Source organism: Taurulus bubalis (assembly GCF_910589615.1).
Source record: "Taurulus bubalis genome assembly, chromosome: 3".
Classification (NCBI taxonomy): Eukaryota; Metazoa; Chordata; class Actinopteri; order Perciformes; family Cottidae; genus Taurulus; species Taurulus bubalis.
This window is the reverse complement of record NC_136591.1, coordinates 31,653,221-31,679,214: the sequence shown is the minus strand read 5'-3', so window position 1 is coordinate 31,679,214 and position 25,994 is coordinate 31,653,221. Positions and strand designations below refer to the sequence as shown.

Sequence of the window (25,994 nt, the reverse complement as noted above, 5' to 3'; positions counted from 1 at the left end):
AAAAACTGAAACCCATCAGTCAAACTAGAGAAATACCACAAATTATGCCAACATCAATGGACTCTACAAAGTGAATAAAAAGGAAAGTATTTTGTACTTATTTCGGACTTTGATTTCTACACATGAATCAACCACTGTTTGGCTTTATCCTCTCAGGCTCGTGGAGCTGAACAGATGCATCGCACATGTGCAGACCGAGAGAAGCGTTTACAGCGTCTTCACAGCTGGACAGAACAGCAGAAAAAGCAGCTGAATCAATGGAAACAGCCCACCAGTCAAACTCGGGCTTGTGAGGCTCTGCTGGAGTTGGAGGTACAGTAGCGAGATGGAAACAGGTGTATATTTGATGTGTCTCTCCTGCTGCTGTCCTCTGATCTTGAGGCCGCTCTTGTTTTTCTTTTAGGCTGCTGTGAGCAGAGTGAAGGAGGCGTCTGCAGATTTGCAGGAGTTGAAACCCATAAGAGTGCATGTTGAAAAGGAAGAGGATCACCCGTGTGATATCTCTTTCTCTGGCTTGACAGAGAGTGTTTGTCATGCTTGCGTGGAGCTTAGTAAACAGGTAAAAAATATATCTCTTATGGCAATCAGAGACAGAAAAATGTGTGCCATTTGTGATGACATATTTAAGATCCCCTTTTCAATGACTCAAATGACGTATATGGAATGTGCAAGGGTTGTCAGGTATTAATAATCTACAGTGATTTAATGTCTTTTTTCATTGTTGGTTTTCCAGCCTGCAATTTAAGTGTGTTTGTAATGCTGCTTTCAGCTAAACTATATTATCTCGCAGTAAGTGTCCACTATTATCAAGAGAGAACTTGAAGCAGCTGAATTAATTAATTATTTACTTAAGTAAATCTAATTTAATGAGATTTAAAGTTTGACAGCTTTACTGTTTAGTGTTTTACATGAAATTGAAGACAAAAAGTATTGTACTACCAGATTTCATAAGAAGTGAAAGTGTTGGATAAGTACAGCTAACATCAGAAAATATGCAATAATCTCATTTGAAATATTCACAGAATGCCCTTCAGAAAATTGTGCAATGTAAAGACCTCTAAGCCAACTACAAACGCTAACTCTAACAAACTCCTACCTACCCTTCTTACTCAAGTGGAGTCCTCAAACTTTTGATAATACGTTACCTATGATTGCATAATAAGTAAAGAACCAAAGTCAATGCTCCACCAGCTACATGGATGATTTATTGCCAACATTTTTATGTGCTTTATATTAAAGCAATGTAATGAGAAAGTGCTGCTTTTCTTTAAAACAGGGAACCTCGTCCTCAAAAATATGAAGTGAATCCTCCCAAGTGTCAGGGATGCTGCATCACCAAACATCCTTCTGTCTTCCTTTGTGGTCATTTACAGATGGAAGCTCTGCGACCAGCTCTTCAACAGAACATCGAGGAGTGGAGTTGTTTTGAGAGCGATCTGAGGGAGGTTTCTGTGCACACCACCAGGGTGCGCTGTGCTCTTCAGCATCAGCCTCTGTTCTCACTGAGGCAGGCAGAAGGACACATGGACCTCCTTGAGGTGAGCGCACGTCCTGACTATCATGTCACATAAAGACTGTACAGCAGCAAGAAGAAAGAACATGTTTTTATTAGTCTGACGCAGCCAGTTGTAACTAAATGAAGTTTAAAGCCTGTCCATTTAGCTGAGACAGATTCAGTAAAGGTGCGGGCGTTCATGGACGTCACCATACGTCACCATACTTAGTACATGCACCTCTGAAGTAAAACTATAAAAGGTGAATTCTGTGCACAGCAACTCCAGGAGAAGGCCAGAAAAGGAGAAAATCTTTGGGCGTCTGCGGACAAATCCTATCAGAGTCTTGTGAAGACTCTTCATCGTGGAACAGCAAAGGCGCTGGAGGATCAAATGAGTGGAGAGCGAAGACGGTCAGTGGCCTGAAATTACAGAAATACAAATCAGATCAGTTGATCAAACTTAAAGAAGACAAAAAAAATATCAGAAAACTTAAAGAAGACAAAAAAACTTAAAAACTTAAACTTAAAGAAGACAAAAAAAAAATCAGAAAACTTAAAGAAGACAAAAAAACTTAAAAACTTAAACTTAAAGAAGACAAAAAAAAAAATCAGAAAATCTCTGTCTCGTGAAAAATGCGTTTCTGAAAGCACACTCTCATTATATTAATGTATTGTGTTCAGGTGGAAGGACGCGGTGCTGGAGTTAAAGAGCGAGCACATGAGGACCGGAGAGATAATTTCTCTCTGGCAGGAATACACTCACCTGTCTGACCGATGCTTCCTTCACCTGCAAACACTGGGGCATCAGTGGGAGGAGCTGTCGAGATCTTCGCCTCAGCAGGAAACACAGGCCATGGTTCACTCAGCGGAGGTGAGATATCTAGAGATGTGTACTGAGTGAGACTTTTTACATGATGTACTTATCAGTCAACTATTTGATGAGGCGTGTATAAAGGAAAGCAAGTATTTTAGTTCATGAATATGAGATATAAGTTAGCAGTTAATTACAATTCCTCCTTTGCATTGCTGAGGTTGGTCTATGGCAGTTGGTTTGGCGTTCACGCTCGTTGTCTTCTTGCTTCTTCACGTGCCATTTTGTTTGTAGGCTCTCTGGCCCTTTGGAGAATAATGCAACAAACGGCTGACTCATCCTGTGCTCTATGACTTGTATCTCAGAATTTCATTCTAAGTGTTTCTCAATGACTAATCTCCTGTTGTTTTCTTGGAAAGACAGGCAGCGTGCTCTTAGAAATATTAACAAGGGTCTGGTCCGTGTTCCTTCACCTAATCTCCTGCATTTGTACCTGCGGAGTTCAGATGCTGCATTATTGCAGAAGAACAAGGACCCATTAATGCCATTTATGTCTATTTCCACCCCAGTCCAAAAGTATATTAAATGGTGTATTTTGGAATGCCAACCATTTGTGGAAAATAACATTTCCATTTTTCAACAAGATAAAAAAGCAGTCTTGATGTTATGATTTTAAGTATTTTAATGGACATTGATTAAAATAGTTGGAAAGATGATGGAAAGGAAATACGTAACTAACTAAATCCAATTAAAGGTCATATTAATAACAGTAAATATACAAACTGATTAGAAACAGCTCTTATCTTCTCATTCCTCCATCTAACTGTTTTTTTCTTCTTCACACCAGCAGTTGCAGAATGCTGCTGAGGATTTGCAAAGCAGTGTGGGAGATGTGCTTCTGGCTTGCAAGCCTCTCATTGAATGGCTAGAACCACTGGCCACAAGTTTAATCCAATCAGAGACGAGACTGCTGTCACGTGACGTGCTGCTGCTGAACAAGGCGATCTCAGGAACAAAGAGAAGTCTTCAGGTGAGGAAATACGGGGAAATATCACCTTCATTTGACTACAATAGTAGAATTATTGGTTTTGATTATTGGTTTTGTGCAGTTTCCATTACAGTTCAATACTTGATGAAAGTTCATATGTACAGTGACTAACACAATATAAAAAGCAATCTATCATCCTGACATCTAATTCATCAACTGTCTAATGAATGGAGAACAGTTTCCCTGACATTTAATGTGAGACTGTTGCTCAAATTTCACAAATCCAAATTAATATCATCATCATCATCATCATCATCATCATCCCATTTCTTTGTGCAGGAAGATTTGGAGCAACAGAAACTATTAAATGCTGGACTGGAGGCCCTTGAAAAGCAGGCACGAAGCACTCAACATACATTTTTGACCAGGTTCAATGACACAGACTCAATGAAGGTTGGTTGGAAACTTTTTTGTTGTCCATGAATAAACTTTAAATCTAAAAGATATGCTTTTAAACTGTGGAGGAGTGTTCAAAGATAAGAGAACTGCAATGTAATAACTCAGACAGACGGGCCAGACACGTATCTTTAGACTCAGCATGACTTACACTTCCCAAAGATATTGGTATATAGTTGTGAAGTCTCGAATCTTAGTATACTCAAGCAACATTTAACTAAAACTAAACTGTTACAAATAACTTTCATTAACTAAAAACGACGATTACACCAGATCAGACAACTCTGGTAGCGACCTGTCAATCACAAGGTAGTCTCGCCGTAAAGCATACCCTGCTTTATCGTCTATTCCAGAGGTCGGCAACCTGCGGCTGCGGAGCCGCATGCGGCTCTTTAGCCCGTCTGTTGCGGCTCCCTGAGGCTTTTGCCCAGTGGAAAATCTTTCAAAGGGAACTTCTCTTATCTTGGCGTTTGAGGTGATATTGAGTCACTGAAAATAAAAATAAATGTTTAAATATTTCTTTAACTAAAATGTGCATCACATCCTGTCACGTCGCTGTCGAGCAGCTTCCCCTGCAGGTGCTACTTGTGATTCACAGAGCTCCGCCCTCGCTAAACTATCAACAGAGAAAGGTAGTTTAATTCTGAGTGAACGTATTAATTAGCTTTCACCGCCAACAATGCTGCTGACCTGTATGCTTGATATGTGGCGAGGAGTTAGCAAACAACAAAACATTTAATGTTGAAAGACTCTTCCAGAACAAGCACACAGCATCTGATGAAAAGTATCAAGCTGCAGAAGAGCGCTTTATCAACTGCTGCAGCAAACTGAGCAAAGTAGATATATTTTCAGGAAGTGGATCAAGTCTCCAAACTCCACTCCTGCTGCTGGTTCTGTGTCAGCTCATGAGACAGTGAGGCGTCCGTTAGTAAAAACGGATCCGTCCTCCTCCGTTTGCGGTGCTCTAAAAGTCAGTGTGGAGGCTCAGTGTAAACGTAGCAAAAGATATGCGTTTAAAATGTAAACCTCACATGAGGATGACAGGTATTGAACCTGCTACCTTGTGGTTACAGGATGAACACTCTACCACATGAGCCACATATATAGATTGGACCCAAGGTCTGCTTAGTTGTGTATTTAATGGATCTTAATGTAGCTGACACATGACTTTTTTTTCTCCTCTTCATAAGAGTTTGATAGTTATAAACAGGTAAAATAGCAATACAATGTCAACAATTGTCTTTATTCTTGTTCTATAATTTCATAAATACAACAAACTATAGTTTGTTGTACATATAATATAACTATATAAACAACTTCATCAAATAGCTTTTGCGGCTCCAGACACTTTTTTTTGGTGGAAAAAAGGGCAAAATGGCTCTTTGGATAGGAAAGGTTGCTGACCCCTGGTCTATTCTAATCTAAATGGGACCATAATTTACCAAATGAACATCATGCTGCATTGAAGAAGACTAGAAACTAGTGATTCACGTTTACTGCGGTAATAAATCAATCTGATTTCGCCCCCTGCTGACCATTAGAAAGAACGCTAGTTGAAGTTGCTTCAGCATTGGCTTCACGTCTCAGTTTTGTATGAAGGAGGCCCACGGTGAATTGTAAATGTGCTATGTTTTTTTCTTTTTTTTCTGTGTTGGGTAGCAGGCTCTCTTGGAGGTCAGTGATCTGTTTCCGTCGCTGGTTGACGTCCGGGAGATGAGTTGTTATGTGACCCTCAACAGCCATGAGACGGAGAGATTGCACATGCTCAGCAAGCAATGGGTTGAAAGCATGACTCGCACATCTGACATGAACAGGTGAGAGCGTTCAGTGAAAAAATAAAAACATATAGCCTTTAAGTGTGCAATTTTCTCACTATTTGAAGGTTCACAAAAGAGTTCGTTAAAATGTTTTTATTCATTCATACAGTTATTCTGGCAGATGAGATATATCACATTGTCTGTTTTTCAAGATGTGCAAGGCTGTCATGAATTAGTTCATTTTCTGATGGAATACAGTGGATGTGTCCATTTTGAAAGTAGCTTCCATCTGAAGTCTAATTGTCCTTTTATCTTTTCCCAGAGAGCTGCAGGCTGAGCGTCAGCGTTCCCAGACCTTCCAGGAGAAGTGTAAGAGCCTGACATCGATCCAGAAGAAGCTGGAGGAGGATTCAATGCCTCAAAAGAGTCAAAGTTTCTCCAGCCTCCGAGACATGCTGACTGTCCATAAGGTCTTCACCATACTTCATCACTTAATACGTCACACTTTTCAGATTCTCTACATTTCTTTCATTTCAGAGACATTGATTAGATTTGTATCTGACCAACTGGGACCAGTGTCTAAATGGCTTTAGGGCTAAAATTCTTTATGGATGCTTATGGACTTCAAGGTGCTTCAAGTTGTTTGCATCTTGGCACTCAGTATTGACAAATACATTTAAATTGAATTGACTTTTAAAGCAAAGTGAAGTCGCCATCTACTCTAACTTGTTATGGAAAAACTAGTGTTAAATTATTTGTTGATGAATTGTTTGTTGATAAAGACTTTCCCAACCTGCATCTGGAGATTAGTCTGATTACTCATCAGTATTCTGCAGATGACAAGCACGTTGACGAAAAAATATTTAGTAATTAATTGCTTGAGGTAGCTGAATTAATGAGCAATCATCAGCACAAAGGTATATTTTGCATCCAGTCTTAATGGGTTAATGCATCACTGTGATCAAGGTCAGAACATTTGTTTTAAATAGTGAATGGTATTTTGAAGCAAAATGTGTTAATTACCCTACAAATGGTCTTTCTGTCTCACTCCCACAGAGGCTTGAGAGTGAAATCCTGATTGGACATCAGCTTGTGCAGGGTCTTCTCTGTCATGCAGTCGAGTCCATGGAAACCGAGACGGGAGAGAAAAGGTAAGTGATGGAAAAATATATATATAATTCTGAGTTATTACCTATTTGAATAAGTGCACTGTGAAGAAGCTGTACTTTTAATGTGAGTTGTGACTTCTTTGTCACACTCATGGTTTGACTTTACTTTTATTGACTAATAATAATGTTTTACTGTATCAATTAATTGAAAGTATTCAGATTTAAGTTATTTAAAAAGTATTCAGGTTTGTCTGGGTGCCTCACTGGAGACAAACTCCCTGCTGATATGTTGTCTTGTATTCTCCAAAAATCCTGTCATCTAATAAAGTAATTAAATTTGAGGTTTTCCAGTTGGATTCCTTACTTCACTTGCAAGACTTACACACATTAGATTTACGCTGCTGACACACAACGAAATGCAGTATGTGCAGGTGCTTCCTGTCCTGGAACATTTAGATGTCTCTTTTACCAAAGTGTCTCTAAATCATTTTTTTTTTTTTAAGAAGCTAAAGGAAAGTTTCTTTTCTTGCCCCTGCTGGGATTGCTACTTTAGGAAGGCTGTTCTAAAATGCTGATGATTTTGTGTTGAATTAGCAATTGCCTGTGAAGGGACTGCGACAGACCCGTTTGTAACTTTTCTTCTCCCATTTCATGTGTTGATTTGTTTTTTGCAAGGGGAAAAAACTTTTTTTTTCCTCTCCAAAATATAACTTCTCCTTCACAGATCTGAGCTCATAACACAAGTGACCCGCATGAGGAGGAGCTGGTTCAACTCGTTGGCATTGGCTGGCCAGCGCAGGTCTTTAACAAAAGAACAACTGGGCCAGTGGAGAGTCTACCATCGTGGCTCGAAACTTTTGTGGAGGCTTTTGAGGGAAGTTGACCCGTTGCTGCCCCCTGCTGGACCTGCTCTGTGTGCTCAGCATCAGCAACGAAGCTGCGCGGATGATTGCCAGGTTAGTATGTTTGGATGCCAGTGAGAATAAGCGGTTGGCTTCTTACAGTGATGAACAAAAGTTTCATTTTATAGTGATGGGCAAGTGAAATTGTGCGAAATGTAATATTTAAATTTGTTTAAAATGATAATCGATAAAAACTGTATCTCCCCTCATTCCCTTTCGAAGTGTGTTAAAGACGCTCTGGATCTGCACTCCACCGTGTACAGCCAGACGCTGGGGGCTGGCAGACATTTATGTGAAACCATGACTGAGTCGGAGTGTCAGAGCCAACTGCAGTCAGAGCTTCAGGCCATACAGGAGTCCTGGGAACGAACCACCTCGCTGCTGGAGAGCAGCGGAGACCTGGTCAGGACAGCCGTTCAGGTAACAGACATATTTCTATGAAATATCAACACTTTTATCGATTATTTTCAACATTCAAAACAAAAACTACAGCAATGATAATGAAAGTGAAAAATAATGTATGTATCCGCCCCTGGAATTGTATCTGCTCCTAAATGTTATGGGTTCTTTTTTTGGCTCATGTCACCCTTCCACTAAGTTTCATTAATATTGTATTCCTTCTGACAAACAAACAAACTGAGACGGAAAAAACCTCTTTGGGATAAATATGCAGATATCTCTTTAGATATAGATGTTTCTATGAATTCAATCAAGGAACAACAGGATACAAATCCACTTCTGAACTCTAAACTACAGCCAAGGGACCTTATTGATTTCTTAAAATATTTATGGTGTCAACTTAGCTTCATGCCTGATGCCAAAACAAATATTCAGAAATAGTATTTTAATACTACAGAATCCAGTAAAACACGTAAATATCGAGCAGCTTTGGACTCACAAAATCCGAGTGAAGAGCATGTGTTACAGTATTAACAGAGTAGGAGGAGTCAGCTTTACATGACACATATCCAGGACCTGATCCTACACACACACACACACACACACACACACACACACACACACACACACACACACAATCTGGTGTGTTGCCCTGGCACAGACCTCCAGCCAAGGGATCAAAGAGAAGCTCAAATCTGTCCATGATCCACATCCTATCCATGTCTGTCTTTTTCATTCCATCACTTTACAGAGCAGCACTCCTATATCATACAGGCATTAGACATATACATATATAGACATACTTAGAATTGTATAAAATATTATAGAAATAAAGTAATGTGAGCAAAGCAGGGAGGCAGAAATGTTGGGCAAATTCAGATTGATATTTTAGTTAAACCCTTTTTGACTGGTCAGTGTTGTCTGAATTACAGAAGTGCGGCCTAGATTCATGAGCTGTGTGAAATACAGTATCAAAATGTGTTGGTGCCCAGCATGGTCAGGCAGAGCTGTGTTCAATTCAGCTTATTTTGTATAGCCCCAAATCAATCTGTACACATACGACATCCCTGCCCCGGGACCTCACATCGGATCAGGAAAAAATCCCCAAAATGTAGAAAAAAAACTTTCACAGGGAAAAAAAGAAGAAACCTTCGGGAGAGCAACAGAGGAGGATCCCTCTCCCCGGATGGACAGAAGCAATAGATGTATTGTGTACAGAATGAACAATGTAACAGTTACAGCACATTCAATGAATATGAAATATATTATTCATATAATGAGTAGTAGGCATGGACCACAATCCAGATAACCACGATCCGTGTCAGAAGAAGGAGATAGAGTGGAGGGGTGTTAACCCCTTCAGGCTAAACAGGATCCTCCCGGGGAAAGAGGGAAATCCATCGGAGGAACATGTCAAAGATCACACAGAGAGCAGCATTAATGCACAAAGTAGAACCGACAAGCTAGAGACTTTGGTCATCAATCCAAGTGAATAAAGGTGTTGGATTCATTGAGTTTATCCTTCATTGAGTTTAGTCCTGGTCCTTTCAGCATTTGACATGAATGCTTTAGTTTCATTCAGTATTCTTTTCAGCATATGAAAGGTTTGTTTGTGGAAATATTTTCTGAATTAAGAACACAGATGGCATCGTATATTTCTACAAATGCAATTTTAGAAGCATAATTAATTGTTTCTGATCCCTTTACTGCTAAAGAGCCAAAGTCATGGTATTTTTTATGATTTCACCTTTTTGTGATATAACTAAACCATCTATAATAGCTATATCAAAAGCAGGTTACCTCTGCGGTGATTGATGTTTCTCAAAACATAGTTCCCCAAAATATACTGTCCAGGTTAAGCAGGCCTTTGTGGTTAAATGTTACAGGTTACTGATCATAACGTGTCAGATATTGGTTGAACTAACTCCTCTCTTCGCTGCTGTTTATTAAGAAGTGGTCTCAGTGTCAGGACACGGTAGCCGGTATCACGTCTGAACTGGATGAGCTGAACGCCACGCTGAACCAGCCGCTGCCTGAGAGACCGCAGGACTCTGTTCAGGTAATTACAAAACAGTTAGTCTGTGTGCAAGCGTGACTGTATTCTACTGGAGTAGTAATAAAATGAATCACAGCCCGGTATTTCTGCCATCACGCACTCATAATAGAAGGAAGTTGTTTCACACCCATTTATAATAAAACACATTTTTGCGACCTTCATCAACCGGGCCCTGAATATAGAACATTGACACAGAAATTAACCATTTTTTCTGGTACATACGAGATTAGTGGCTCTGCTGCTCCGTGCCAAACTATAGCTTGCATTTGTTGAATAATAATAAAGCACAAGCATTATCAAATAATATGATAAATGTAATGAGAAATCATTACCAACTTTGTCTACTATTGAAACAAGAAAATTAGTTCAAAACAGTATTCTTTTCACAGTCACTGTTAACTTCTTCAATTCATTCTAAGGATTCGACAGTTGGCCGATTGGGACTCTTGGACTCGTGACCTGAGTGTATAAACAATCCTGGCTACGTCCTTCTGGATAACAATCCATCTCACTGCAGCCATTCATTTAGCAGGACACCAGAGAGACAGTTTCCCAAAAGCTTTTCCCAAAAGCACACAAATTGTCATTTAATGCCAAAAATATGGTATCCATGTTTGAATTTGCAGGAAACCAGGCTCTGATTGGGACTGCGTTCATTGCGTAACCTGATATAATAACCAACTCAATGGACTGAAATTGCAACAAAAACAAAAATACAAATAATGTTTTTGTCCCAATGAAAATTTGTAATAATTTCATAAAGTGGATGCTGTTAAAACACAAGTTGCCACTTAAGTTCCTATAGATCAGCAGCATGAATCTGTCAGCTGGTCTGCAAACTGGCCAAAGTCCCCCCCACCCCTCAACTCCATCAGTAGCCACCCCCCATCCCACCAGAGCGCGTCTGAGGTTTACCCCCCCTTTCTTTTATTTAATACCCCCTGCTTTCACTCCCCTCCCCCTTTCTATCCCCTCCCCCTGTCCCGTCCACAGCCCTTTAATCTGGACGGTGCGAGCTAAAAAGAGGTATAGAAGCGTGTCCGCGCAGTTTGTGCATGGCTGTCTGACTGGCCGTCTGTGTATGTGTGTGTTATGCAGGAGACAGACCTCCTCCTGCAGCGTTTGACCGGTGGATTTAGGGAATTGGCCACCATGAAGACGGACCTGTCCCAGTACGTAGCGGCCGGTGACTCGGCTCTGCTTGAGCAGCAGCTGGAGCAACTCCACGGGCAATGGGAAGAGCTGTGTATGAAGGTGAGAACTGACAAAAAGAGGAGGAGAGAAAAGGAGAGGAGAGGAGAGGAGAGACCATAAAGTGAACCAGAGAAAGGAAGAGAGTGTAGTTGGTGCAGGTGGAGAGGAAGGAGTGGGGGAAAGAGGGGGAAAGAAGGAGGAAAAAGTTGCTGCTCGTAGAGTGTTGGCGCTGACCAGCAGCACAAAGCCTCTGCACCACTGGGGCTAAACACACACTCACACACACTCATACACAAACACACACACACACACACACACGCGCGCACATATACACACTCATTTGTTTGAGAAAAGAGCAACATGTGCCGGTTCTTGGAGGGAAAATTACAACTTCTTGTCCTCTTGTTAACACTACTTGCAACTTGCCTCCATACAGGTCCAACTCATTTGTTTTCTATACTGCAAAAGGGCAAAAACTCAATCTTATTGTTTATACTAGATACTAGTGTGTTGTACGGGACAGTTCTGGATGTGGTTACCTCTAAGTCAAATGGAGTCTTTTCTGCTTGGATCAGCATGAAAAGAAACGCGGAGCTTTATCCAGTTTTCCCAAATGTTTTGAAAAAGTCACTTGACAGCTTTTCAGGTTGTAATTGTCTCCTTGCTCGGACGCACTGTGCTCAAACAGAAACAGGCCGCTAATTCTGTAACTGCATCATTTGTGAAAGCAGCTCTACTGTATAGACATGGGTTCAAATTCCTACAGCTAAGTCTTTTGGCTTTAACACAAACACGCACTTGTTCTTTAGAAACCAACGGTTGTGACCTGCCTCGGTCCGTTATTCGGGTTATGGGATCATTGCAGTCATGCTAATTGGGTCCCCACTCAGAACTAGCGGCTTCCACCTGCTCCTGTCTTGGCAGGAGTTATTGGGATTCACTGATGCAGCCGTAGCAGCCAGCGTGCTTTCTGTTGTTTGGTGTTCTGTATGTATTTGTCTCTTTGTTATCTGTACAAGTAGGTACAATAGCTGCTCATCCTGACTACTTCATTTTTAAATTTGAAAACAAACCTCATACACAAACCACATGATTTCCGGAAAACAATTGGATGTCTTCAAGGGAAGCCTTCCAGTTACTGCATATCAAATGTAAAAGCCGACATGCATGTACTGTACATAGGTTGAATCTTTGCTGTTTCATAAAACATACAATACTTAAGCCATCATAAAAAAAATTATTAACTAAATGGCAAACTAATTTCAGATGTTAGATGACACACAAGAGGTTTCATCCCCATTCATTCCTGACGTGCCCGGGGGGCTACAACCTTTTCCTCTGCATAGTTAACAGGTTGTAGGTGGGGGAAGCCACTGGAATGGGTCCGCAGAGCAGATGGCCTGGCTGGGCTAAAGGGATTCAGGGGGCAGGCTCTTTTGTTCCAGGGGAAGCCCAAAGACCTGACGGCAGCTCACAATGCTCCCTAAATTCTCCACAGTCCAAAAGGCGCAGCAGTGTTAGTCCATAAAAACCAAAACAGGGCTCATTTGAATCAAATAAATGCCACCGAGCAGTAAAATATATCTGGTTCAATCATGCCTTGTGGGCTCACTAAGCCCTTTAACCTCCAAAAGATCATCAGCCCCCTCCTCATGGCATTAAACTGTCATTAGGAAAATGGACCCTGTTAATTTTATTAAACAGCCAGAGTCCCTTAGGGATTTCAGTTCATTACTGATTCTGATAGAGATTACATGGCACTGGTATTAAAAGAAAAACATTAATATTCACATCAGTACCATGTAATCTGTTGTATTGAACGTTGCTTTTATTTAGTACTTTACAAGGTGTTGTGTCCCTTTGCACGAAGCTCTAATCTACTAAATGTACTGTTGTGCAGACAGTTAAGATATTTTTTGCGTGCAGTTGTTCCCAGCAAGTCTATTTAGAAACTGAAAGACGTTTTGCTGGTGTAAATATTGTCAGATTTAAGGTTTGTTTAAACGCCATAAATCTTGTGTAGTGCTTGGTGCGGTCAATGCACCATAATCCCTGGTTTGTCATCTGGTTACCCGAAACTACCATGGTAGTTGCATGAAAGGTTGCTCATGCAGATATAAAACCAATACCTATCTATCAATAGATGAACCTTTATTGATCTATTTCTAACTGCAGCTGGCACCACAGGTGTCCTGTCAGAACTGACAATTGGTCTCCCGACCATTACGTGTGCAGAGTTGCTGGATGACTCTTATCTCAATCTTCCTAGGTATCCTTGCGCAGACAAGAAATTGCAGACCGCCTCAATGCCTGGACCATCTTCAACGACAAGAACAAGGAGTTCTGTGATTGGCTAACTCAGATGGAGAACAAGGTGTGCCACAGCGGAGAGCTGAGCATCGAGGAAATGGTGGAGAAATTGAAGAAGGTACAAGATCTTATAAATATTAATATCTTCCTCTCTAAACACATGGAAGAACCGGTGTACAGAGTTTACTGTACATTGCAGGTATTATTTCATCGGTATGCCCCATGACGTACATTATTACATATTTATACTGGATACTTCTTGCACACTATTCTCATGAATAACACATTCTGTAAGTCCAACAATCGACCCACTTGTGTAGGTTAAATTCCATACATGAATTATGCGGTTTATAACAGATGGTGGCCTGGAATGAGATGGCTGCACTTCCCTTTGTTCAGACACAACCGTTGTCCTTTCAGTGTCTGAAAGCCTTTTGTACCTTCCCGTCTCATCATGAAGCGTGCTCATTTACTCAACAAGATAATAATTGGTTTGAATGCTGCAGGATCCTTGTTGAGAGTTGTTGGATGAGATGAGATGAGAAGAATTAGTGGCACTTGTCCCTCCTGTATTATTTTGATAGCTAAACATGGCACCATTGATCACTAACTGCACCAGGACATGGAAACAGGTGTTTGGCGGGTTGAATGAACGGGACACTGAACAGGGAAAGTGTATTGTTGACACTAGTTTTGCTGGTCATTTAAATGTTCTGTAATAGACACGATTATGTCATAACTAAGATGCTTACCTCTCATCATTTGGTGTCCTTTGCTTTCAAAGAATAACAGATTGGCCAAATGAGCCTAAAACATGCAGTTTACTAATGTTGTGCGTCATGAGCATTGGGCATAAATAATCTCTATTCCGGTTGAAATTTACATCCATAATATACAATCATGTATTGTACATGATAACACCACTGACAAAACCCCTATATGAATCAGCCTACTGTAAAACACAAATACATACAACAATCCAAAGAGTTTTTAGATTTAACCTGCATTGTATAGACACAGTTTGTGAGGGTTTTTCCTTCTCTTTTTCTTCAGGACATGATGTTTATAAAGCAGCACAATGTATTCATGCCATGTTTTCCACAGGACTGCATGGAGGAAATCAACTTGTTCAGTGAGAATAAAAGCCACCTGAAGCAGCTGGGTGAGCAGCTGTTGCTAGCCAGTGACGAGGCCAAGCAGACGAAGGTCCACGGCTCGCTGCAGGAGGTCAACCAGCGGTGGCACAACCTCTTCCACCAGATCGAAGCCAGGTAAGAACCGCCACATCTGTCTGAGAAGCGGAAAGAATGGATTTAGTGACCCTCTTACGTGTATGTGTGTGTATTCTTTATCAGAAAACTCAGAAGGAAAGCAAACATTATTAGACTTTTCAACAGCAATTACTAAAAGGGTTTTTCGATTAAAAATAATTGCGTGTGTGTGGATGTTTTTTCCGTAACACACAATAAATGTCGCCCCATTATTGCCTTCCACCTTTCACAGCAAAGCTACTCTCCATTCAAAAGCATAATTATGGACTGAAAGGCTCTAATTGGGAGCCTGCAATCAAACAATAACTCTAACGTAGAGCCATCCACCTGCTGTTATGTTAGTCGTGCTCTGCAGCTGTCAGGAATACATGGCTTCTAATGTACAGACTGTAAGTTAAGCCCCTGTGATGTAAACTGTTACTGCCCCTGACCCCTCCCTTCGGACAGATGGACAGTCCTGTGTGAGAGCTGGAGATACAAACCTGCACTTACAGTACAAGTTACCCCCACCAGCACCAAATAAAAGAAGAAAAAAGCTGTGCTTACGTCTCAGACAGTACCATATGTCCCCACTGACTCTCCCCCACACGTGTTGTCGTCTGTTCGGGTGGGTTAGTGTGGGAGGAGCCGTGTCTGTCGGCATGCATTAAACGCTGATTCTCAAAGTGAGGTTTCTGAGGGCTTGAAGCAGCCAAGTGTTGAATACTTTTTAATTTCCATGGAAAGGTGCTTTAAATATTTGGAAAAAATAAGAAGCTGGACATTTTATGAAACACATTATATTTCTTGGTCTCTTTATGCCTTTAGTTCAGCTGCTGGCAACAACTCATCTGACTCAATGCAATAATCAAGTAGTCTAAGCCTCATTATGTATGTAAAAGTTAATTGATAGAATTCTATAACCACTCAAGATGCACAGTAAGGTGAAAAGAGTTAAGTCTCTTGCTAACTTTGAGTCCTCTACTTTGTTAACGGCAACCTTATATCCTCACTTATCCTTCAGCTCTTTTCTGCTGCGCTCATTCTCCTCTTGTCCCTTTTTCCTATGCGAGGACCCCTGACCGGGTTTTGTGTCTTTGTTGGGCCTCGGCATGAAGCTGCTGGCCTTTGTTCGGCTGTCCGAGGTAGAGCGGGAGTGAAAGAGACGGAGACAATTTAGTTGACAAGGATGGTTGTATCTCCAGAGGGGAAGAGTATTTTCAAGACAGAATTTACAGTGACTCTATTATGTCTTCATTACACGCCATAAACATAAAGCCACATTAACTACTACACACACAAACTTCCACTGGACATTATTCCTGAACTGTAACTAGGGCTTGAAATCAGTTGACATTGCCAACACCAGTGCTTTGTTTTTATTGCATTATTTTTAAGGATTTCTTTAATGTTTTTAATTTTGCAAAACATGCCACATTTTGGTGCATGATTGTTTAATGTTCTCTCGGTACAAGCAGTTATATAAGAACTGAGTCAAAACACCCATAACTAAATAACATAACCTTTTACAAGACCATCTATGAACTTTATGTTCATCGTAATTGTAATTGAATGTAATTTAATGTGATGTAATTTGAAATCTAAACCAGCTACTTGCAGAATTAACAACCACCCAAAATGAAAAATATCCTAACTAATTGGATCTCATAAGAACAGATCTCAGACTCTCAACGTATTTAAAGCCCAAAGGACTCTTTCATGAGTTCTTCAGCCGGCCGCTGACACTCACAAATGTTTTCAGGGCTTAATATTTTGGTGGAGAGCGTCTCCCTCCTGGACCTCGACAGGAGAAGGAGGATGAAATGGGGAAATTAAGTCAAACTCCCAAACGGGGCACACTTCAGGCTTTAAGCTTCCGGAGAGTGCTATTATTGTCCCAAGCGTTGCTATGACACCAGCGTGTGTGTGTGTGTGTGTGTGTGTGTGTGTGTGTGTGTGTGTGTGTGTGTGTGTGTGTTCACGACAGGGTCAGTTACCTTGGTGAATTTGGAAGTTGTACTATAAGATACCTGAGAAGAATGTTATAGTGTGTGTTAGTGGAGAGTTCAACTTTATTTCTCTTTCTTTTTCTCTCATAGTTTTTTGTTTTCTTTTTTTGTCTCATATTTTGTCTTTTCTTGACTGTTTTCTTACTCTCTTTTTTTCTGTTTTCCCTTTTTTAATGTTCTCTCCTTTCCGTTTGCCTTTTTCCTGTTTTCTGTGTTTCTATAAGTTGTAATTTTCTTTTTATTTAATTTGGTCCTTTTTATACATACTTGTCAAGGTTATGTACAAAAAACATGAATCTCATACAGAGAAGCGACGCTTTGTACCAGATTTAGCTGAAGGCTTTTTTCTTGTTTCTGCCTTTAATTTGCCCATGTGTTCAAAAGAATCAGTCCTGGGTCACATTTCAGTTAACTTCATAATAACTCACACACATACACAACCGTTAAACCATCTAAAGGTCCCAAGCCCAGGTCCCATTACTTAATTTGAAAAATGGAAGATGAAGTTAATAAAGCAGTGTGTGTGTGTGTGTGTGTGTGTGTGTGTGTCTGTGTGTTCAGGGTGAAAAAGCTGAAGGAGACTCTGGTGGCGGTGCAGCAGCTGGATAAGAACATGAGTAATCTCCGCTCGTGGCTTTTTCGCATCGAGTCCGAACTGTCCAGACCCGTCACCTACAGCGTCTGTCACCACCAGGAGATCCAGAGGAGGCTGGCCGAGCAGCAGGTATACAGAAACATTATTATTATTGTTGCTAATAACATCTCACCAGTGGTTTAAACTGAGTGTTTTGTCTTTAAACTAAAATTTCTTTTGTAGGTTACCGCATTGTACCTTTTATTTGATTTTTATTATTTTTTCAATTTTTCAATTTTGTTTTTTTTTGGTTGTGTCGTCTGTGTATTGTTACACTTTAATTCTATATTTCTTCTCACACTTAGTTTTTCTATTTCACTGTCACTCCCACTTACTCTTTGTGTCCCTTTTCATGATTAATAATTGATATCTGTCCTTTGTTTAATTTTGGGAGTGGGTGGTCTCATGCAGTGAGCTCCTGTCCTCCATCTATACGTCTGTTGACTGATGTTTAACACATGGTTTCACTGCTGTGGTCTGATGCCATGTGTGACCTCGTGTCCGTCCATGTGCCCGTGCAGGAGCTGCAGAGGGACATCGAGCAGCACACGCAGGGCGTCGTGTCCGTGCTCAGTCTGTGCGACGTTTTGCTGCGGGACGAAGATGCTGCTGGCAGCACCGAGCCGGAGAGCGACTCCCTGCAGGAAACCAGCCACAGCCTGGACCAGCGGTGGAGGGCCATCTGTACCATGGCTCTAGACAGGAGGCTCAGGTAGGAACTAAAACACACACACACACACACACACACACACACAGATACGTACTGTATTGAAAACTTTTCTCCAGCTATAAAGCAGTCAGATCAGAGTAAGCACCCAATTCACACCAATTCTTACATGTTTCAAAGATCTTATACAATAATATAACTTCTTGTCTTTGTCTATTACTATTACTACTGATCTTACGACATATTGAGATGTACAACATATGATTATTACACAGCTCTGTTAAATCCCTTCGGACGATACATCTATAACCACATTCCAAAGTTTCTAGAGACACTACTTTATACTTTTTTTACGTCTACTATATCACTTTGCAGTCAACAATCCCAGTCAATTTAGTTCTTTTTTTTTTTTTTGGATTTGGAAATGTCGTTTGACACATAACATGGCAAACATGCGTTTCAACTGACACTTCCATCTTTTTCTTGACATATACAAACATACAACATACCTACCGCTCCCACTGGTACACCCACCTAGAGTATAAACACACATATCTCTGGTACATCTGAATGTAAACACACCTGCTCCACTCTGCACATCAAACAGTCATCATATCACACAATCATATCCAATTTAGTTCATTTTTAATCAAATTAATAATTTAAAGTAAGATTAAACATTTTGATGAGGAGTTTTTATCGAACGCTTCAAATTTCCGAACAAAGATGCACTCATTGGTTGGAAACGGCTTCCCCAGTGTCACAGAATAACTCTAACTCCATTACGACGTGTCCCTGTAGGATCGAGGAGACCTGGAGACTCTGGTGCAAGTTCCTCGACGACTACTCGCGGTTCGAGGATTGGCTCAAGATGGCCGAGCGCACCGCTGCCAATCCCAACTCTGCAGACGTCCTTTATACTGTCGCTAAGGAGGAGCTCAAGAAGTTCGAGGTCAGTTGTGACGTCGGCAAACAGAACAGACTTGAAGTAGCTCTGTTTTTGAATGCTTGCTTGTTTTTTCAAAGTGAAATATTTTCATTGTTCTGTATTAAATTGGATATGACTAAATCCATGAATTTTGAATTTTTGACTTGACAGACTAGGTGGGTGTTTCACCTTTTCCCTCTATGACCAGTGACATGTTCTCCTGGTGTCTGTTAGATAAATTCAAAAATTCCACTCATATCCCATTTTTCTTTTTACACCTAGAAAATATAGATACAAATGTGAAGTAAATCAAACTATAATTTTCATTATCAATTATTCTCCTTCAATAGTCAATTTCAATGTATAAAATGTGCCTCTGTCATGGTTACCAAGAGTTGACATATTAAATTGAATGTTTTTGGTTTTGCTTTTTTTGTATATTTGCTTTTTTATAATTCACACCAAATAATTCCGGTCGACTAACACATTTTGAATCAACTAGTCATTTCAGCTGTATTTGACATTATGAGAAGGAGGGTGGTGAGTCACACACAACTAAAAGAAAACATGTAATGGCATAAATAAATTCAAACACTTGTTATAATATAATCCACTATTGTTTGTCGTACACTTGGAGCCATAATCCCCTCCTGTTCTCTCTAACTGGTTCATTCCATCTTGCCCTGCTCTTTTTAGGGTTTCCAAAGGCAGGTTCATGAGCGGCTGACCCAGCTGGAACTAGTCAATAACCAGTACCGCCGCTTGGCCAGAGAGAACCGCACTGACCGAGCCAGCCAGCTCAAAGTCATGGTCCACGAAGGCAACCGCCGCTGGGACAACCTGCACCGCAGAGTGGCTGCCATCCTCCGCAGACTAAAGGTACCGCACATGACAATTAAAGACAACAGAGTAGTCAGAGTAGTGCAAGTAGTGCAGATGGGGGTTCTGATTAATTGTCATTGACATGTACCTGTTTTTCCTCTCTCCCCTGTTCATCTATTTCTTCACATTTCTCTCAGTATTTCACCAGCCAGAGGGAGGAATTTGAAGGCACCAGGGAAAGCATGCTGGTGTGGCTGACCGAGCTGGACCTGCAGCTCACCAACGTCGAACACTTTTCAGAGAGCGACGTCCATCACAAGATCCAACAGCTCAATGTGAGGACATACTGGAACACATGCAGCAGACACTTGTGTTATAGCGAACGCACAAGGCACAAACTGCAAGTCACGCAGAATTTTAGAAAGAAAAAGCTCTGCTCATTTCATTTTTAAGTTAAATGTGTCTCACTTTAAGCCTTTATATCTTTTCAAGGAGAAATTATCTCTTATAATCAAAAAGGAGAACATTGGAGAAAAATGATTCTGTCAGTTCTCTTGGTGCTTAAATGTTGCATCCATTAGAATAAATGCATGTTCAGATGTTTAAGGTACTGGCTTTATTTTTAAACTGTGTTTTTTTTTTCCAGAGCCCTATAACAGATACACTTAGCAGCTGTGTTTGGTTCCTTTTGGTTTTCTGAAACTCCTCATGTTACTGACTCTGTCTCCGTTCATCCAATCATCCTGCAGAGTTTCCAGAAGGAGATCACCCTGAACACAGATCGCATTGATGGGCTGATCGTGTTTGGAGAGGGTCTAATCCAGAAGAGCTCACTGCAGGACGCAGCGCTGATAGAAGACGAGCTGGAGGAGCTGCACTCCTACTGCCAGGAGGTTTTCAGCAGACTGGTCCGGTTTCACCAGCGTCTCAGCCAACCCCCGGTGAGCTGGAGCCTACACGCATCAGCTACATCCATTCTTCCATTCATAACTTGATTTATGCCTTTTTTAATTTATTTTTGAAACAAGTAAATCTCACTGTTTCTATTCGATTTTACAGATTTTTATATTTGTACATCTGTGATTCCATTTGCAATCGCAACATATTTAATTATATATTTATATTTCTACATGTCATGCTGTCTTTATCTGACATTGAAATCCAAATTTATGACATGCTCATCGCAAATGTTGGCAAATTCGAGATACATTTTTGAGTCCCAGAAGGCTTTGTATTCCTCATGGTGAAACAATTTAAAATATACTAAAGAGCAAATGATCCCATGTGTCAAATCTCAGCTTATGTTTCAAACATGGTGAAATTGACCCCTGAGATACTCAGACAGTTGCATCTTTAATTTTAAGGGGCACAAACCAAAAAGTGACACGCTGAATACCTGTTATTTCTGCACCTTAGACGATCAGAGAAGAACCGGAGCTCTCTGGTACTGCCTTTTCCTTGGCGTCGAGCTTGGAGCTGATTGGCCGACCTTGGCTTGGGCGGAGCCAAGGAAGCCTCCCGGCGACACCCACCCGCCTGCTGGCCTCTCCACTGGAGCGCTCGGGGCGGGAGACTCCGGCGAGCGTGGATTCCCTGCCATTGGAGTGGGACCACACCGGAGACGTAGGAGGGTCATCGTCCCATGAGGATGAGGATGAGGAGGAAGAACATGAGGATGACAGAACTTACTTCAGTGCTCTATCAGGTAGATTTACTGAAAAACATCTTGATTCACGGTTCACACACTTTGGGTTTGCTGTAAGGGTTTTAAACGTCACACGGTCGTAATATCCCGAATGTGACTGATGTTTGAATGGTTGTTGCAAAAGAGACACAGAGATGAAAGGAGACGAGAAACACTAAGGAACCTTGGCTTTAAATTTAGTTTCTCCAGTCAAAATGCAAGTAAAGCTTTTGAGTCCCTAACATTTTTCCTGGGTTACTGAAAAAGCTCCTGTGGTAAAAAATGATTACTTGTCGCAAAATGATATGATATACATCTGATTTAATGAGATTTCTAAGATATTAAAGTGATTTTAGTCATGATCCGAGTTTGGAGAAGCAGACAGGAGTTTTAAATTATAGCAGTTTATGAGTCTTTATGAGTCTTTTCGGGGGCTACCCCGTCCACAATAGTACAGCGCTTTGCTCCTGTCTATTTCTCAGTGGGGGCGTGCCGACCGCCATCTACTGTGGTACCTTATACAACCCCCTTCAAAAAAGTCCCAACTTCCCCTTTAAAAAAAAAAAAATGTAACATCTATTTCACACACACACACACACACACACACACACACACACACACACACACACACACACACACACACACACACACACACACACACAATCACAGACATCCCTTCGTCTCCACTCTGACCCCTCTCTCCTCTCAGAGGTGGAGTTGACTGAGAGCCAGGAGGAATTTGTCGAAGCCCCGGAGGCCCTACGAGCCTCCTCACTGGGTAGGCAAAAAAAGAACATCTTCACCTTCTGCGTAATAAATCCACTCCTTGACTCTTAATACTGAAATAAGTTTCCAACAAATATCTTCCAGCAGCTCATGTATCCCTTGGCATCTATTTGCTTGTCGTAATGTGGCTGCTGCTCAGATACTTTGCTCCCTGTCACATGTGGTTTGGAAAGCCTTGATTATACATAAACCCTTTGTACCCTTTTCTTTCTCTGACACGTTTCTTTTTAAGCAGGTATGTTTCATTTTAGACACCCTGTGGTCTAAATTATTTTTAAAAAGAACACCAACTGGCCTTAAGTAGGATATAAATAAAGATAACAAATCTCTAAATGTTAAAGCTCTGTTCAGACATTTTATTTTATTCAATTTAAGTCTTGTATTTTCTTGCCAAATAGGAATTTGAATGACTTTGAGAATGAATTTAAAAAAAATACAAAAAGACTAAAGCGAGTTGGGAGAAAAACAAAAATATTTTTGTGTCACACATGATCCAGTGATTCTCGCGTGATTTTGTGACATATGCGAGAATCCAGCTGCCAGGCTTGTTGTCTTAATTGTTTAAGGACAGGTTTGAGCTGGTTTCTCTTGGTGCTCATATTCTTTCTCTCCTGCCGCTGAATGTGAAATATGGCATCAAGGAGACAGCACCATAGCGGTAATAACAAGGCCCTCAGTTTCCTGGGGTGGATGATTTGTGTTTGGGTGACACTTGGCTTTTCTAAAATGATGTAACTAAGGAGTTCTCATCACTGATCTCTGTAAATGTTCTGCCAGTTCTTTCCCTCAGTGGCATTAGTTGAGTTGACAATAGTAAATTGTTCTACATGCCATATCCTGGCAGTCATAATTTGATCCTGATGTTTTTAATCTCCCAGAGAGCTACAAATAATCAAAGAAAATATGTCTCACCAAAACAAAAAACCTGCATCTCACAATTTGCCTCCCCGACCGATAGTAACCAGTGTTATTATCAGTCAACAGATTAGAGAAATACAGTATACCCAAATTAGAGGGTTTTAGTCGGAAATATGATTAGATTGGTTAAAGATAAGGGTGTTGCATATTAATGCTGGTGTAACTCACTTTTTTTAATTTTGTTTTGTGTGTGTTACAGTTTCAAGCAGGTCAATGACTGGAAACGAGTCTCCCAGATGGCGATCACAGGGAGACACAGAAACACAGCTGGACTCAGACGGCCACACCGAGGCTCCCCTCACCAGCACCCCTCTAAAGCAGCGCTATGTAGGTTTTACGTAGTGGATACAAGTAAACCAGTACCAGTTAACTAGGATGGGCAATTACTGTGAAACAGATGCTTCTTACAGCGTGTGCTGCCCGTTTGCGGCTCCAGCAAGTCTCTACTAACACTCTTTTTTTTTTGTGTCTGCAGTTGCGTCTCATGTCTGAGTGCAGCGGCAGCATTGAGGACATTAAGAGAGTCTCGCTGATCCTGGATGATGAAGAGCAGCCGGAAGACTTCGGGCTGACGGGACTGACTGCCTCGGACAAACAGCCAGGTGAGAGACGTCTAGATATTCACTGTAATGGATTGCAAAACTCAGTGCTCGACTCAAACCACAACACAATATTCATTACATTACATTACATTTTTCATTTCATGAATACACCATTTGAGAGCAGAGCCATGCAGCAGATATATGCTTGAGATGTATTCCTTTGAGTGTTGTGTTTTTAAATATTCTGTAAACTGGCTCCATATTATGTTTCTTCATGTCTGTGTGACCAGCTGGAAGCTTGGAAATTGGCATCCACAGACAGCAGACATGGCTGGTGCTAATGTCTATTCATCAATATGTAATGATGATAAGCTTCTCGCAGCATCTTGTGACTAAAGAAACAACATGCACTTCAACTTTTACATCGGTGAATGTTTTTGCTCTCTCAGGTGTGATTGAACGCTGGGAGCTGCTCCAGGCTCAGTCCAGTAGCCCGCAGGAGGCCCGTCATCTAACGTCTGTCCTCGACGACATCACTTCCTGGTTGGAAAAGGTGACCCCGGAGTTAGAGCGCCACCAGCAGTCTGACCCAGCAGCCAGTATTGAGGACATGGCAGCCAGAGCCACAGAACTAAAGGTGAAATATAAGACCAAATGCAACAGATCTGATATAAGTATTCAGCGTTTGTGTTAATATTCATGATATTCTCTTGCAGGAGATGCAGAGGACGTTTACTCGCTACAAGTCCACCATGCTGTCTGTCAACCTGCGAGCTCAGGAAGCAACAGAACTGCAGGAGAGGCTGGCTGGCATGAACCAAGGCTGGGGGCGAGCGTGTACAGGCCTCCAGCAGTGGGACACCAGTCTGAGGAAAACGCTGATGCGCTGCCAGGTGAGAAGAAAGTATTCATAATAGACTTGTGGTGTCTTGAAATACGAATAACTATCCATTACTGCTCTGTATATTTTTTCATTTGAAGTATTACAGAAGGTGGATTGTTCTATTGAGTTTATCACATTTTTCCCTTTTCTTTCGTATTTTAATGCCCTTCTCACAGCTTGTAGACATTTTTAATTTGCCCAATAAAGAAAAAACATTTCCACTACTTATGGTAGCTGTCCAGAAACAACATATTTATAGTTGTTTCAAGGTAACTTAGTGCATTAGTTACTTGCACAGTGTATTAGGTTAAATATCTAATTATCGTCTAAATGCCATGCTTTTGTTCTTCTCCACACAGGAGTTCCACCAAACCCTGCATTCCCTGCTGCTGTGGCTGGCCCACGCAGAGAGCAGACGCTATGCAGTGGACATCAGTGACCCGGCCACACCAGTTCAAGCCCTGCAGCAACATCTCAGCACACTCACAGTAAGTTGATCATCATGTTTGGTCGAATATTCACCGCCCCGCTCTGCTGCCGCGTCACCATCTCGTCCGTTTGTGGTTTTGAAGGAGCTGCAGAAGGAGCTGCGGGGCCGGCAGACCCAGCAGGCCTCCGTCCAGGCTCTGTGGTCTCAGCTGCAGCCCGAGGACGAGGCGGAGGAGACCGACGAGGCCAAGGAGAAGCTCCACGTGACGAGTCGCAAGCTGAAGATGCTGCTGAGGCAAGTGGACCAGGACCTCAGCACTCTCCAACAGCGCCTGGTGAGAGTTTAACCATGAACCTTTCTTTGTCGTGACAGCAATCTGAAATTGTTATTTAAGACTTTTTGTGGACTTCATATATTTAAAACTAGATTGTTACTGGGAATATGCAGGGATCCTAAAATTTGATTAAATACCCTTTTAGACTTTTTTTAAGGCTATTTACATGATTGTAAGACCTCATCGCCCCTTCCGAAACTTAAGATTCAAGATTCAAGATGTTGTTATTGTCATATGCACAGATAACAGAGTTACTCTGCACAATGAAAAGCTTATTTTGCTGGGTCCTCCTAACACACAGACTTAAAATAAACTTAAGGTAGAAAATAAATAAAAAATAAAGCACAAAATATAGTAATAGTATTGCACAAAGATATGATAACAGTATTGCTCAGTGTATAAAGTGCACTATGCATTGGTACAAATATCCAAGTAGGTTGGGACATGACGTCACAGCAGCAAACAACAAACATGTTCTAAACATATATTGCAAGACCGATCGCTAATGCAACAACATTATGATTATTTATTTGTATTTATTTAACCAGAAAAAGCCTCATTGAGATTAAAAATCTCCTTTACAAGAGTGTCCTGGCCAAGACAGCAGTAGCACGTTAAAACAAAGTTTTA

The 25,994-nt window shown here is 41.1% G+C and overlaps 1 protein-coding gene across 1 annotated transcript in view; it reads left to right on the top strand.

Annotated features, from left to right (window-relative positions):
* Positions 1-25,994, top strand: part of syne2a (spectrin repeat containing, nuclear envelope 2a) — an 84,396-nt gene that overhangs the window by 56,471 nt on the left and 1,931 nt on the right. Inside the window, exons 84-113 of the mRNA XM_079215778.1 lie at positions 157-312; positions 404-559; positions 1,374-1,538; positions 1,773-1,906; positions 2,177-2,366; positions 3,154-3,336; positions 3,634-3,747; positions 5,410-5,564; positions 5,830-5,977; positions 6,564-6,658; positions 7,341-7,572; positions 7,741-7,938; positions 9,869-9,976; positions 11,072-11,227; positions 13,437-13,595; positions 14,582-14,748; positions 17,298-17,460; positions 17,892-18,082; positions 18,839-18,989; positions 19,662-19,844; positions 19,985-20,122; positions 20,537-20,728; positions 21,204-21,492; positions 22,181-22,249; positions 23,375-23,502; positions 23,651-23,777; positions 24,167-24,354; positions 24,434-24,610; positions 24,960-25,088; positions 25,173-25,364. Coding sequence (XP_079071904.1) covers positions 157-312; positions 404-559; positions 1,374-1,538; positions 1,773-1,906; positions 2,177-2,366; positions 3,154-3,336; positions 3,634-3,747; positions 5,410-5,564; positions 5,830-5,977; positions 6,564-6,658; positions 7,341-7,572; positions 7,741-7,938; positions 9,869-9,976; positions 11,072-11,227; positions 13,437-13,595; positions 14,582-14,748; positions 17,298-17,460; positions 17,892-18,082; positions 18,839-18,989; positions 19,662-19,844; positions 19,985-20,122; positions 20,537-20,728; positions 21,204-21,492; positions 22,181-22,249; positions 23,375-23,502; positions 23,651-23,777; positions 24,167-24,354; positions 24,434-24,610; positions 24,960-25,088; positions 25,173-25,364 — 4,833 coding nt within the window. The remainder of the gene's footprint in view (positions 1-156; positions 313-403; positions 560-1,373; positions 1,539-1,772; positions 1,907-2,176; positions 2,367-3,153; positions 3,337-3,633; positions 3,748-5,409; positions 5,565-5,829; positions 5,978-6,563; positions 6,659-7,340; positions 7,573-7,740; positions 7,939-9,868; positions 9,977-11,071; positions 11,228-13,436; positions 13,596-14,581; positions 14,749-17,297; positions 17,461-17,891; positions 18,083-18,838; positions 18,990-19,661; positions 19,845-19,984; positions 20,123-20,536; positions 20,729-21,203; positions 21,493-22,180; positions 22,250-23,374; positions 23,503-23,650; positions 23,778-24,166; positions 24,355-24,433; positions 24,611-24,959; positions 25,089-25,172; positions 25,365-25,994) is intronic.